At 34.0% G+C, this 14581-nt stretch overlaps 1 protein-coding gene across 8 annotated transcripts in view; it reads right to left on the bottom strand.

The window, feature by feature from the left end:
* Positions 1-2485: 2485 nt before the first annotated feature.
* Positions 2486-14581, bottom strand: part of Stim2 (stromal interaction molecule 2) — a 161857-nt gene continuing 149761 nt past the window's right edge. For 5 of the 8 annotated variants that reach the window (XM_048784300.1, XM_048784301.1, XM_048784304.1 and 2 more), the window contains 3 exons: positions 8341-8614; positions 7643-7711; positions 2486-4151 (listed from right to left, as the gene is read on the bottom strand). In XM_048784300.1, the coding sequence (XP_048640257.1) occupies positions 3674-4151; positions 7643-7711; positions 8341-8614 (821 nt within the window). In that variant the 3' untranslated portion in view covers positions 2486-3673. Of the gene's footprint in view, positions 4152-7638; positions 7712-8340; positions 8615-14581 lie in introns of all 8 variants that reach the window. The other 3 variants (XM_048784302.1, XM_048784303.1, XM_048784307.1) reach the window with 2 other exon arrangements.

The raw sequence follows: 14581 nt of genomic DNA, 5'->3' as shown, positions 1-14581 counted from the left end.
ACCTGTATTGTGTCCTACATATAATTTTTTGGGAAAAATCCACCTTGTCCATGTAAACAAGATGAAACTCTTCAAGACCTAAAAGCAGAAATCAATAAACCTAAATTAAACCTAATTTTGCTTTCACTTATTTTTAAACAAGTATGAAAAATGCATACACAATAAAAAAATCACTAACTTAGATGGTAAATGAAGAACACAACAACTATATATGAAAGATTGTACACAAGATTTAGGAATACACTAGGACCCCCAAGAACTTAATGGGCAAAAAACATGGACAAGTCATTGAAATGAAACATATACAAAGCTAATAAACCATTTAAAAAATTTCCAACCTCACTAGACATTATTTACCTATTGGATTAGCAAAGTTTTAACCAAATGATGGTGTGGAAAAGAGTATTTATACACCCTTGTATTGTGGGAAATGGATATTCACATAGCTATGTGGATAAGAAACCCTAAAACTTGTTACACCCGACATATGCATGTGAGACGTTGTGTGTGTGTGCCCAGCTCCTACCTCCTCTATCCATCAAACTGTCTGTTGTGTGTGTGCATACAGAAGTACATATATATAAACATATGAACTAAAGTTATCTTTATACTTTTCTACATATTTCTTTTTAAAGATATCCTAAGAAATCAACATATTCATTGGAATGTATGCAGTATGACTTAGGAGGTAAGCATTCAGCTCTACCACTTACTAGATATGTGACCGTCAGCAAATTATTCATTCTGTGGAATGTTTGCATCAGTAAAATGATGATTTAAAAATATTTTAAAAAATACCTACCTTACAGGGTTGGTGTAAAGATTAAATCAGAATACATATTGGAGTTTCAAATACTGCCTGCAAAGAGTGCTCAATAAACATTAAATGTTAATACTTCACATAAATTTGGTAATGGCGTAATGTTTCATGGCAGACAAATGTTAAAAAAAGAGTATGGCATGGGCTGGGGTTTTGGCTCAGCGGTAGAGTGATCGTCAAGCACATGTGAGGCCCTGAGTTTGATCCTCAGCACCACATAAAAATAAATAAGTAAAATAAAGGTATTAAAAAAAAAGAGTACGGCAAATCCATACAATGGCAGATTATCATGCAGTCATTAAAATGTTGTTCATGAAGAGTTGTTAATGATGTTGGAGAAATTTTTTATTAAGTGAAAAAGCATAGCTATAGTAAATGTATAGTATGATTTCAATTATGTGAAATAACAGAAAACATACCAAAATACTAAAAAATGTTATTTTAGGTAGAAGAATTTGGTCTGCTTGCTGTTATTCTCTTCTTTATACTTTTCTATCACTGAAGTGTTTTTTTTTTTTTTTTTAATAGTATGGAAGGTATTACTTTTCAAACCAGGAAAACACCATAATTTTGAAAGGTTAAAATAAGGCAACAAGTGGGTAATGTTAAAAATTTATAGAAATGCCCAACTTTTCACATATAAATAATACAAAAATTATTGTGAATTTCCAAAGCTCAATTATTTTCTGTTAAGTTTACAAATATAGAGTATTGTATTAATGCAAAATAAATATTACAAACACCACAAAGCAGTAAATACCCCTTGACTGAATCTGTTTATCAACAAGTGTATGAAAAGCAGCACTTAAACAAGGACTCCCTGAGGCCTAAGCAGAAGGGCAGCCTGACCCAGGGCACCGCTCCAGCCTGGAAAGGCAGAGCCCTGGGTGGCAGCTCTTCTCCCAGCTTCACTCCAGGCTCCAGTGGCTTTGATCTCCCCATCATCAGACTACAAAGTTCCCATTCCTTCTGCAAGTTTCAAAGGGAAGAACTCCTTCTGTTTTATAAGGAAAAAAAAAAAGGTATTTCTTCTCTAAATAAACTTTCCAGGACACTTTTAAATTACTTATGTACAATTTTTCCCCTTCTTAAACAACTTTAGATCTGAGTTCCTAAACTCTACCTTTCAGATTACTTAACCTTATTATTAGTAAAAATCATGAATTCATTTCAATCAATTTCTGCCCTTAACAGGACTTGGTCTGTTAAAAATGTAAGTATCAGCCTATGTAAACATCATTTAAGACCTTAATTAACAGTTTTTGACAATAGGACCAAGGAAAACAAACAATCCCAGTTTATAGGAGATTTCCTGAAATTCTTCACATTCTTAGTAATTAAAGCATTTCTTTGGGGCAAATGTCAAAGAAACCTCTTGCTTATCAATCAGCATCTTCACCTAAACAGCACTGGGCTAAACATTATGTATGTTAGCTATAACGCTGAAAAACTACTCTAGCTAATACTTATTGAATTGCTCACCCAAACACCCTCCACATTGCATTAACCCGATCATTTTTGACTAATTTTTTAAGATGTAATAAGCAGAAACCCAAATGTTAATGTTCTCTGTTGCTGTATGAGACATTTCTCACAATAAAGCTAGCCTATAACAATCTACTGATTTAATAAACACCGAACTTTACAAATTAATACAACACAATCTAAATGCACCATAAATTTATATTTGTTAATCTTGATATTAGAACATTTAAACATTTCAAACTACATAAAAATATGACAAACAATATAAAATAGAAAGACATTTGTTGACAACTTACTTCCAAACATCACTATTTCTTAAATTGCAATTAAGCAACAAGACAGCTTACAAAGCTCTCCAGAAAACAGATAATGTTTTTTGAGGAGTGTTATCAACAAAGATCAACACAATCCCACACAATAATGTCTCCAATTTATTATCTTTTCCACAGTACAAATTTTTCACAAGCCATAAATCCTTTGTCGTTATTCAAAGTCTGTAAACAAGTGCCGGAACCCCCACATCCCGACATCAGTTTAAGCTTGTGAATGTTTTAAGTCCTTCAATCAAGTTTCAACTCTTTTACTTGCATAAGGAATCAAGAGCCTTCTCTCTTTAAATTATTTCTATTTTATCATACAGCCTGCAATGCAGTAAATCACAGTGAAAGCCCTGGGGAAAACAAAACAACATGATCTTTACAGCAGGACTTGAAACTTTATAATAATAAATGCATTTAAAGAAGCGTCCCATAATAAAAGCGTGGGTTTTCATTTCCAGAAATCAAGTCAATTAGAAACTCTAGTTTCTACTTAAAAACCCATTTTGATCTAAAAGTGAAAACAGTCCCCTATCCATAGTCATTTTATAAACTCTATACAGTTTCACTTGCAGACATTTTTTTTTTCCAGTCTGGAAAAGAGTAGTGCAATTAGTTTTATGTCTTTTAAGTTATTTAGTCCATGATGTAAATAGCTCTGTGGAAAGATAAGAAGATGCTCTGGTAAACAAGAAATTTTTGCAAGCCCATGCTGGCTTACTAGTCCATTAAAGCTTGTAAGTCCATAGTGGCTTTCAACAAAATGTTGTATACATATCACTAACAACAAAGCAGAAATAAATAGGCAGAAATGACTGTAAACTGTCTCATCTCTTAAGATTTTTCAGTAATAACTGGCTTGACGAATTGATTATATAGTCAACTTAAATAAGCAGACAGTAGACAGTTGCCCTTAAGGACGTTCCACTATGGCATCCTGTCTGGAAAGCCCCAATGGAGTTACATTCCTAAAATTAAAACAAAAAGCAGGGAGTGAGGATAGGAGAAGTTTACAGATGCCACTGGACAGAATTCCATCAAGTCAGCCAGGTCACTTGGATTTCTTCTTAAAAAGGCTTTTGATTTTTGATGGCTTTTTGCTTTTCTCTCCATTATGACACAGGTCATGTGGGATGCTGCTTATCCTAGTAACATTTGGGGCTTCCTGAACTGGTTTACTGTCGTTGCCAGCAGAAGAACATGATGTGTGGCGAGGTTTGGGCACTGGGATGCCACTAGAAAGCTGGTTCATGCTACAGGATTTCTCTAAGATGCCATTGTATACTTTGCTTGCAGGACTGAAGATCATACTCTTTGTTTCTGTCAGACCTACACAGTCGGGAGAGCCCCGGGAAAGATCTGCAGTTATGGGTGAATCTCCTCTGGAGGAATCCTCTAGGGAGAGCTCATCTCTTGATATCTTTCGAGGAGACAATGTTTGATATATCTCAAGGCTTGAAGGAGGAGACTGTTTCCTTCCAATGGAAGAGTTTAAGGAGTCACACTCAGAAGCTGTGTCTGGCACTTCCCTGAATGAGATAGCAGTAAAAAGTTTAAATGAGCATATTGTTCAGAGTCCCAGCAGGCATTCTAACAAAAATGACTTTCATTAATTCTCTTTCAAAATTTAATAGAAGAAATGCTACAATTCTATATAGATTTCTAAAAAATTAGAAAATTAAACTTTATATAATAACACAGGTTATTAAAACTCAGGAGTTATGTTTTGTTTTTCACATAAACCTTACAACCTAAGAAACTTTATAACATAAGCTATGCCTTTTACAATTGTCAGAGAAATGAAAATTTTAAGATATCATCATTTTTTTTTTATTTTTTTAGTTGTCAATGGAACTTTATTTTATTTATTTTTATGTAGTGCTGAGGACCAAACCCAGTGCCTCACACATGCTAGGCAAGTGCTCTATCACTGAGCTTTGGCTCCAGCCCATCATATAATTTTTTAACATAAAAATTTCTGGTTTTTTTTCAGTACTTTTCTTTCTGAACCACAGAATTGGTACTTATATATGAAAAAAATGGAATTTTAGTCACTGCTTTAGTCTCTTAATTTTTTAATCTTAACTTGATGAAATAATAGCTCCCTAAGGAGGTAAAGGAATATACTATACAAATATGTAATTTCTATGATCTAAGAGGAGGACGAGGAGTTGAGATGTGGCGAAGTGGGATGGATAGGGGTGAAAGGCAATTCTATAGTTTTTTTTCTTTTTTAAAGCAGATATTCAATAAATTCTCAAAGATTAATTCCTTTGTGCATGTCTCCCCAACCTTTCTCCACAAGGGAAAAAGAAATAGAAAACTAAAGTTCATAGCCCAGCAGCCATCATTCCTTCAAATTCACTGCTCCTTATTAGCCCCTCTGCTGCCATCCATCTTCCAAAACCATCATGAACTCACCTAAATGATTACAACAGATTCCTAATTGGTCTCTCTGCTTCCATGCTTGTTCTTCCCTCTGTTACTTCTTTATAAGCCATTAAAGTGGTTTTTCAAAACTCAAGTTAGCACACTCTTCACTTGTTCAAGGCTTTCCAATGCTTTCTCTCTCAGAGTAAAATTTTCTTTTTTTTTTCTTTTTTTTTTTTCTTTCTCTTTATTTTTTTTTTTCGGGTTGTATACTAAGCATATTCACAAATTTTAAAAGTCTTGTCTAAGCCTATGAGTCCCTTTACATCTGCCCCCGGTTCTTTCCAGTCACATGCCCTTCCTCTACCTCACTCCACCCCACCCTTTCTTATTCTTCCAATATGCCCATCTTGGGACATCTCCACAGCTTTGTATTTGTTTCTGCCTGGTATCATCTGTCTATCTCCACATGGCTTACTTCTCCAAGTCATATGGGTTACTACTCTCTCCCCAGAGACGACTCCCCTAGGTACCCTATGTGAAGCAGCCTTCTTTTTTCTTTCACATATTTTTACCATCCTAGCATGTACCAGTAACAGATATTTTATATTAACCAGTTTATAGTCAGTATACCCAGAAGAAAGGAAATATAAGGAGGGGTGGTCTTCTTAACTTCTGTAATCTCTGCACTGGAATAGTGGCCAGCTCACAGTGAGTAATGAATACAAATACATTGAACAAATGAACAGATGGATTGACGAATGCATAGAATGAGATCTTGAAAATCAGGAGCCATGTCTTATTTACTTTTGGAATGCATTGAGCCCAATCTGAATACTGTTCACTTCATGAAAAAAAAAAATGCTTATAAAATGAAAGGTAAAGTCTAGGTAAAAAGTAACTGGTCAAAGAAATAAAGCGAGACAAGGACAGGACAGAAAGGCAAGAGCCTTTATGATTATGATCTACAGCTGAAGTAAGCCAGGATCATCTCACTTGCTTTGGCAACTTAAGTTATTAACCAGTGTGCTGCACATAGCACGGAATAAATTCATATTTATAGAATGAATGAATGAATGAACACTCTCTGTCTTTGGATGGTCTATAATTACTATCACTTTGCATAATATTTACATTCATGTTTACTCTGGCATTTAGTTTTGACAAGTATTTTCTGTTAATACCATTTTAGATATACATTATATTGCTGAATTTATTTGCTCATGTCCAATTACTTTATTCCTACATATATAGAAAGATTATTTTTACTATAAGCTCCCAGAAGGTTCAAAATCCCCTGGGCTAATAAAGACTTAAATAACACTTTCATATAACACGTCTACATATGCTGCATGATTTTCAAGCGCTTCAACAATTTGATAATGAGTAGTACTACAGAAAGCATCAGGCAGTTGAAATATGAAGAAAGGACTACTCTCAGAAATAAATCATTAGTAGGAACATTTCCATGAAGCACCTTTATGGAGTGAATGCCCATTAATTGAACTCACTAGTCCCTGAAGCTGTTCAGCTACCAAAGTTAAAAGCTGATTTATTTACAATCTTATAAATTTACTTTCTTTTCTGCTTTATGTGTGAAATTCTAAGCTAGGTTAAAAATATTCCAAAAACTAGTCTCTAAATAATAAGTGAAGAGAATACTGATCTAAGTTAGGACACCTGGATTCCCATACTGGTCCTGCCCTTACAACCATAAAACCTTGGGTAAATATCACCTAGTTTCTCTAGGTCTCAATTTTCTATGTTCAAGGAAGAAAATATGATTGATTTCTAATGTCATTTCTCATCCTAATATTTGAATTCCAAAACAAATAATAATCTAATGTACTGTTGCTTCTCCCACATAGTCAAACTTAAGAGTGTAGGAATAATACAGCTTAAAATTTACATTCTTTCTACAGCATATTTTCTTTGAAAGTTGAACTTAATCATGTGTACTATTTATATTTTTAACAGCTTTAATTTTTTTTTATTTTTATTTTTATTTTTAGCAGTACTGAGGATCAAACCCAGGGCCTCATGCATACTAGGCAAGAACTTTACCACTGAGCTATGCCCCAGTCCCCATTTATTTTATTTTTCTATTTATTTTTCCCCCAGAGTGAAATATAGTTAAATTCATTTAAATTTAGCACATGTATGAAAAGATAACCTAAGGTAAGGTTTAAAAGAGTACATATGTACATAATATATAGAACATAAAAGATCAGCAAATATTAACTATATTATTATTTTATAGGGATTCTGGAGATTCAACAGTTTAGAGTCTAAAAATAAAGAGGAAGAAATATTTTTTGGATCAAATTTTTCTTACATTTATGATCTAGCTGTGAATTTTTGACATTGCTATCTAAAATAAGGACCGAACATTTTTATCAATGCAAGAAATCCTACTGGACAGTACAGCTCTAGAGTTTTCCTACCAATTTTCAGAAGCCACACAAAAGCCATACAGTTCAGTCAGTACAGACATCCTGTTGGAAACTATAGTTACACTGCAAAGATATACAAAAGGCTAAGAGTGAAGTGCTAACCAAGAGAAGTTGCACTGAACTCTCCAATTGCAATGGGGATACAAACTCTGAATTATTCTTTAAGAATAAATTGCAGTGATGGAGTATCTACCTACATCTCCACAGGAGGCAGAATTCTGAGATGGCTTCCAAATTCCCAGTTCCTGATGTACACACACCTTCTCCTAGTTATTCAAATAAACACAAATGTAAATGCTGTGGTAAAGGGATTTTACAGATGAAATTAAGGCCTCAAACAAGTGGCTCTTAATACAGAGAGATTATATTCTAGCTAAGTAAATTTGAGTCTTGAAATCAGAGATGGAGTAAGTTAGAGATTCAAACAAATGAGTTTACAAAAGGGAAATCGCTGTAACTGTCTTTGAAGATGGAAGTCACAGTCAAGGAATGGAGGGCAGCCCTTAGGGCCTGAGAGTAGCCCCACTTCACTAGCCACTGGTCTTGGCCCCTTGCTGAGATCAGCACAGGAAGAGGACTTCAGTCCTATGATCTAAAGGAATTGAATTCTACCCAAGTACATGAGCTTTGAAGGGGACCCTGATTTCCAAATGAGAACACAGCCCTGCCAACAGTTGATTTTAGCCTTGTGGCACCCTAAACAGAAAATGCAGTCGCACCAGGCTTGCACTTCTGACTTGCCGGCTGAGTGTGCACAAATGGGTGTTGTTTGAAGCCACAGTGTATGGTAACTTGCTATGCAACAGCACAAACAGAATGCACCACTCCCCACCCCCAACCCCATCCCTATTCTGCCCAGAGGCAGTATGTGCTGCAATCTACCCATTGCCAATACCATTGCTTCTCAGCAGTGAAGTAAATGGCCTCTTCTTCCTCTTCATTCCGATAAAGCGCAGGGCAACTTGACACTGAGAGGATATCTGGATCAGGGGAAGGCAATGAGTGCTGGGTGTGCTGGGGCTGGTGGGAATGCCGAGGGTGTGAGGCGAGGGCAGCATGTGGAGGAAGCTGAGCTCGCTGAGACTGTGGCGAGGAGGGCACGATGCTGCGACGCGAGCGACACAAACTACTGCTTCTGGCTAGTGACCCAACAGGTTTAGCCATGGTCCCTGAAGAACAGATAAACAAGAACACTCTTAACATCCAATCTCTCTTTATGGTCCCTACAGATACACAAGAGAATTGATGTCACTGATATTTCACTGTTTAATCTTTCTTTATTGAAGTAAGTAATTATATAATCATACCATTCTCTACCATCTATATTAATAAAGTTAAAAAATAATAAAAGGAACAAAAATGAAAATAGGTCTAAAAATTAAACAGAAGTGAACATAAACATACGAAGTTTTAATGTAACTCTTATGATTTCAATTCTCATTTGTAGTCTTAGGCCAGATCTGTCACTCCAGGTTCAGTCTTTCTCCTGAACTTACAGACTCATCTCCAACTGCCTACCAGACACTTGGATATCCCACAGATATCCAGCTGAATTCAACATATGCCTCTCCAAACTCACTTCATCTTCTGTGTCCCATGTCCAGTAAATAACACTACCACCTAACCGGTTATCTCTACTGTAAACTATATTTTTGACTATATATTTTTGACCCTTCTTCCTCCATTATAATCCATGTCAAGTTAACTTTCAAGTGTCTAATTCTACCTCTTCAGCATCTCACAGATCTGTCCCCTCCCCTACATTTCCATGCTGATGGACTATACTGGACTATTCTATCCGCCTCCTAACTGATCTTTTCCCTCCAATGTTTCCTCTGCACTGAACCTGTGTGATCACTCTAAAAAGGAAAAGGAAAATGACATTCTACTATGTAACACCTTAAAAAACCAAACTCTTTACTATGGATTAGATTGCTCTAACTAGCTTCTATTTTGAAGTTAGTGTCCCTCTCTTTTGTTATAGGAACAGTGGGATCAGTATACTTGGCTCCTTAGAAGTATCATATTTTCTTGCTTCCAGGACTCCTTTTCCCAACTCTCCCTTGTCCTCCCATCCTAGGTATTTGCTTAAATGGCAGTTCCTTCAGCCCCTTCAATTTTGAGATCAAGGTCTGCCCTATAATTCTCCCTCAAGAAGGAGGAGCCATGGCATAGTTATCCATCGCATAACTCATCTCAGTGCATGGCTCTCATCTGTCCTCCACTACACTATAAATTCCAGGAAGGCAATAATGGTGTTTCGTATGCAACACTGTATCATAACACCTAGCCCAGTACTAAGGAAAAAGGGACACTTAATGAATAAATCAATGGATGAATCAGAAATAATCACAGAAATAGCCTGACGGAAAAATAAGGTAAAATTTAAAAAAACATTTTTAAATTTTTACTACCTTCCTTAATACTATGCAAGGCTTTTTCTAAACACAAATGACATAACATGAAAATATTTATAATTTCACAAACATTAGCATTTATTTCACCTATAATTTATGACTCATAGATTCAAGCATGAAAGATCTTGCAAATCTTTAGTCCAATATTCTCACTTTGCCAAAGAAACCATGTCTTGTGAGTAGTTAAAAAAAAAAACAAAACTGTGTTCAATGTTATACAGATAACTAAATTCTACAATTCTCGGTAGGTACTGCAGTGATTTCCCAGCAATCACTGGTTATTTGAAATATGCAACAAAAGCAATATTCAGTTAAGACTGACAGAAAAGTCTGAAAGGAATCACGCTCCATTGCTTGGAAAAATGAGTACTATCCACAAAGATGAAAAATACTGCATAAAGAAGTAGTAAGAATGAGTTAAGGCTGGGAGCAATGGTGCATGCCTATATTCCCAGTGGCTATGGAGGCCAAGGCAGGAGGATCACAAGTTCAAAGCCAGCCTCAGCATAAGTGAAGAGCTAAGCAACTCAGTGAGACCCTATCTTTAAATAAAATACAAAATAGGGCTGGGGATGTGGCTCGGTGGTCAAATGCCCAAGTTCAATCCCTGGTTCCCCCACTCCAAAAAAAAAAAAATGAGTTAAATAGTTTATGTAAAGAAAATTCTAAGTAATATACTAATGAGTATAACAAAAATGAGAATTAGTAAATTGGTCACATCTATAAATTGGTTATTACAACTCAATAACTTTTTCTAAAAATTTCTTAAATATATTGCTCTCTTTTGTCTTGAATTATCCTTGTATTAGAGTCACAAACATTTGGAATTAAGTCATATACTTGGGGTCTTTCCTCTTGTTGAAGAGTACTAAACAGGGATGACTACAGTTGTATCATAAAATTTATGAAAAATTAAAAAGTGGTACATTTTGACCTTGTAACAAGCTTTGCTTTACATGTAAATATGGATGTTTTATGGCACCTTCAAGTCATTATTAATTCCTAATGAAGACAGACATCCATTCATACCTAGGAGTTTTAATATTTTTTTAAAGGATTTTTGGAATTACCTAAAGAAACAGTAATTTATATGATGATCATATATTTACAAACTTCTTTGTGATGTATTTCTTATCACAGAGGAAAAAAAAAACTTTGTTTTCAATAAGGAATTCCTTCATCCACAACCTAAAATAATAAGAAATACTTTACTTTTTTTATATTTATTTTTTAGGTGTAGATGGACACAACACAATGCCTTTATTTTTATGTGGTGCTGAAGATTGAACCCAGGTCCCGCCAGTGCTGGGCGAGCGCTCCACTGCTGAGTCACAATCCCAACCCAAGAATATACTTTCTGGTTCTAGCAATATGGCAATCAAAGGTAATCTGACCACAATATCTTGAGCCCCACCCCACACAGACACAGTTTAAATACTTTGAAATATTTCAATACACTACACAAAATTTAGCAATTGTTTAAATGCATAGCTAGCTTGTAAGCAATAAAAGAAAATTCTCAGATGCCAAAACAATGAGACTAATAGGTCTCTGAGTGATGCTACAATTGATGGGAGGTTATCAGTCTTGTTAATCCAAGGGTTTAGGGCTTCTTAACATGGGGACAGAAAATTGAACTGGGGTCCACATAAGGTAAGGAATTAAGAGTTGTAAGGGAGTACCTAGTATGGCTACATTCCTGAGTGAAACGGTATGTTAGGAAAAAAAAATATTACCAATGAATAAGGAATTTTTTTCACTATATCATCTCTAGATATAGGGATTTTAAGAGTTCTGTGAAAAATTTAATAATCTGGATCTGTATGTCCTATTAGTTTGGAGTAAAAGTTAAGACTACCAGAGGATATGTGAAATCCTAACCTAAAAATGTTAATGTAAAAATTGACAGTGATTTGGTGATAGCCTTAAAACTACTTCCAGAAGCAAAGAAAATCATTTTGAGGGGTACTCCAATATCTCACAAAGTGTTTTATGGGGGAAAAAATGCAAGTCTTAACTTAGAAATAGCTCAGTTAAAAAATTATACAACAGGATAGAGAAGGCAGCTTACTATGCAAAAAGCTGTAATAATTAATCAAGAACAATACATAATAGGATTATCAAATAAAAACTAAAAATATAAGAATTTTAAATCATCCCCCAAATAGTAAATTTCGATGAGACAAGAATCAAGCATTAAAAGAGAGATTTGATAAATGACAAACTAAGAGAAATGAAAAACACAATCACTGTACTTAAGAATGAAAGATAGATTAAACAAAGCTGAAGAAAGGTTGGTAATCTAGAAGAGAAATCTAAGGAAACTTCTCTGAATGCAGCATAGCTAGATAAAGACTATAAAAAGACAAGTTAACAGATACCAAAAATAAAGTAAAGATACAACATGTAAGTAACAGGCTAATATTAGACAAATTTCTAAATAGTTAATACTCTAGAAGGAGTGCCTAAAGAAAAAAACTGTTCAAAGATGATGCCTAATAATTTTTTTCAGAGGTGACAAAAGACATGTATCTTCAGATTCAAGAAACATATCAAATACTAGCAAAAAAGAGAAAACTTTAAAAAATATCCACACTTGATCAGCTTGTAGTGAAACCACAAAACAGAAAAGACAATGAAACATTTTTCCAGAAATCAGAGAAAAGTAACAAAGTACTTAAAAAAGAAATTAGAACAGCTTGACTGACTACAAACTTCTCAACCACTATAATGATAATTTTAAGATACTCTGGTAAATATAGTCAAACTGTTATTCTAGAATTCAATATCTAATCAAACTATTACTCTCTCAAGGCATTTTCTGGCAAAGACCAAAGAGTATTTAGCACTCTAGGTCAATTAAAGAAATTTGATAAAGGATGTATTTTCAAGAAGTGGGGGGAGCAAAAAGCAAAATGTAATGACTAACAGGAATAAGCACATACATATATCTGAACAATGACTGAAGCAACAACAAACCATAACTGTGTTGAAGGATATTACACACAAAACAAAATACTACATAATATGAACATATAAGGTGAGAAGAGAAGTTTACACAAAAATGAAAGCATTTAAAGGTCCTTAATTGTTTGGGAGGATAATAGAGAAGCTAAAAAGAGGTATGAGAAACAGAAACCATAAAACAAGATTTCTGAGATATATACAAAAACATCTAATACTAAGTCACAAAGCAAATTTCAGGGCACCATTCTCTAACCACATTGGCAACTAGAAATCAATAAATAAAGGTGTTTTTATCAAAAAAAAAATTACCAAACAAAACATAAATACATTTAGAAACCAAAACACATACTTTCCAATGATTCACATTTCAAGGAAGGTCACATTAGAAATTAGAAACCTTTTAAATCTAGATGATAATCAAATAATACATATCACAATTTGTGGATGTGGCTCAGGGAGTCTTAGCAGGAACATGATAGCCTTAGAATCATATATTAGGGGAAAAAAGAAGACTAAAAATTCATGAGCTAAAGTATATAAATATTAAGATGAATAAACAGAAACTCCAAGAAAGAAAGAAAAGTTAAGAGTGGAAATAGATGGAGAATATCAAGAAAACCAACAGTTTTTTTCAGGAGTAAAAAAATAAAATCAAATAAATTATGAATTAATAATGTTTCTAGGGACTATAAATAAGTCTAAAAGGAACAAAAAGATTTACAGATACAATTGACATTTTAAAAGCCATAAAATATTGTAAACAACTTTTTGCTAACAAAAATTTAAAGCTTAGATTAAACCAGACAATATTCTAGAAACATATAACAGATTTATATTTTTAATAAGAACTTTCATCAGTAGTTTAAAAATCTGTCTTTTCCTCTATTCCCATCAAAATACACTGACACCAAGTTCAATTCACAGGAAATTTCTTTAAATCCTTCAAAGAACAAATAATCTGTATCTCATACTATTATTATATTAGAACAAAATTTCATAACATTAACTGGGTGATTACTCTAGGGCAGGGCTATTCTAAGTGTTTTACAGGTATTACTTCATTTAAAGAGTACCTCCTACAAGGTTACACCATTAAAATATGGGGAAATAAAGATCCAAACTCAAGCAGTCTTGTTCCAGAGTTCCAATTCTTAACTACAGCATCACTATTTACCTCTGTAAGGTACACGAGAATGGAATAGAAGAATAAGGAGTATTCTCTGAATTACTGTATGATGTTTATATAACCAAAATCAAACAAATACAGTATTGGGAAGAAAAATTGGGGGCTAATACAATGTATGGTTAAAGATGCAAAAACTCTCTATAAAATAATATACCAAATCAAATCCAACTTTTTAATAAACATAATATATTGAAAGCTGGAGGTAGCTTAATGATAGCATGCACAAGGCCCTGGATTCAATCCTCAGCACTGCTAAATAAATTTTAAAAAGAAAAAGACAACACTGAAACAACTATACTTTCACTAACATTTATTGGAAATTATTTAAATGGATGAACATTCAACATTATAAAGGAAAAGAGTGATAACCTAAAATTATGCAGAAAAAAGTGTTAAATTTTAACACCCATTGATTTAAAAGACAAAGAATATTTCTTAGCAAAATAGGAATAGAAATCAGTTTCCTTAATTTCAAAAGTAATCTAAAATCTTAAACAGCCAAAAAAATCATGCAACCTGAAATATTACAAACATCCTTTTTTTTTTTTTTTTTTTTTTTTTTTTTT

This window comes from Marmota marmota, unplaced genomic scaffold (assembly GCF_001458135.2).
Source record: "Marmota marmota marmota unplaced genomic scaffold, marMar, whole genome shotgun sequence".
Lineage (NCBI taxonomy): Eukaryota > Metazoa > Chordata > Mammalia > Rodentia > Sciuridae > Marmota > Marmota marmota.
Note: the sequence above shows the minus strand (reverse complement) of the source record. Positions and strands in the feature narration are given on the sequence as shown.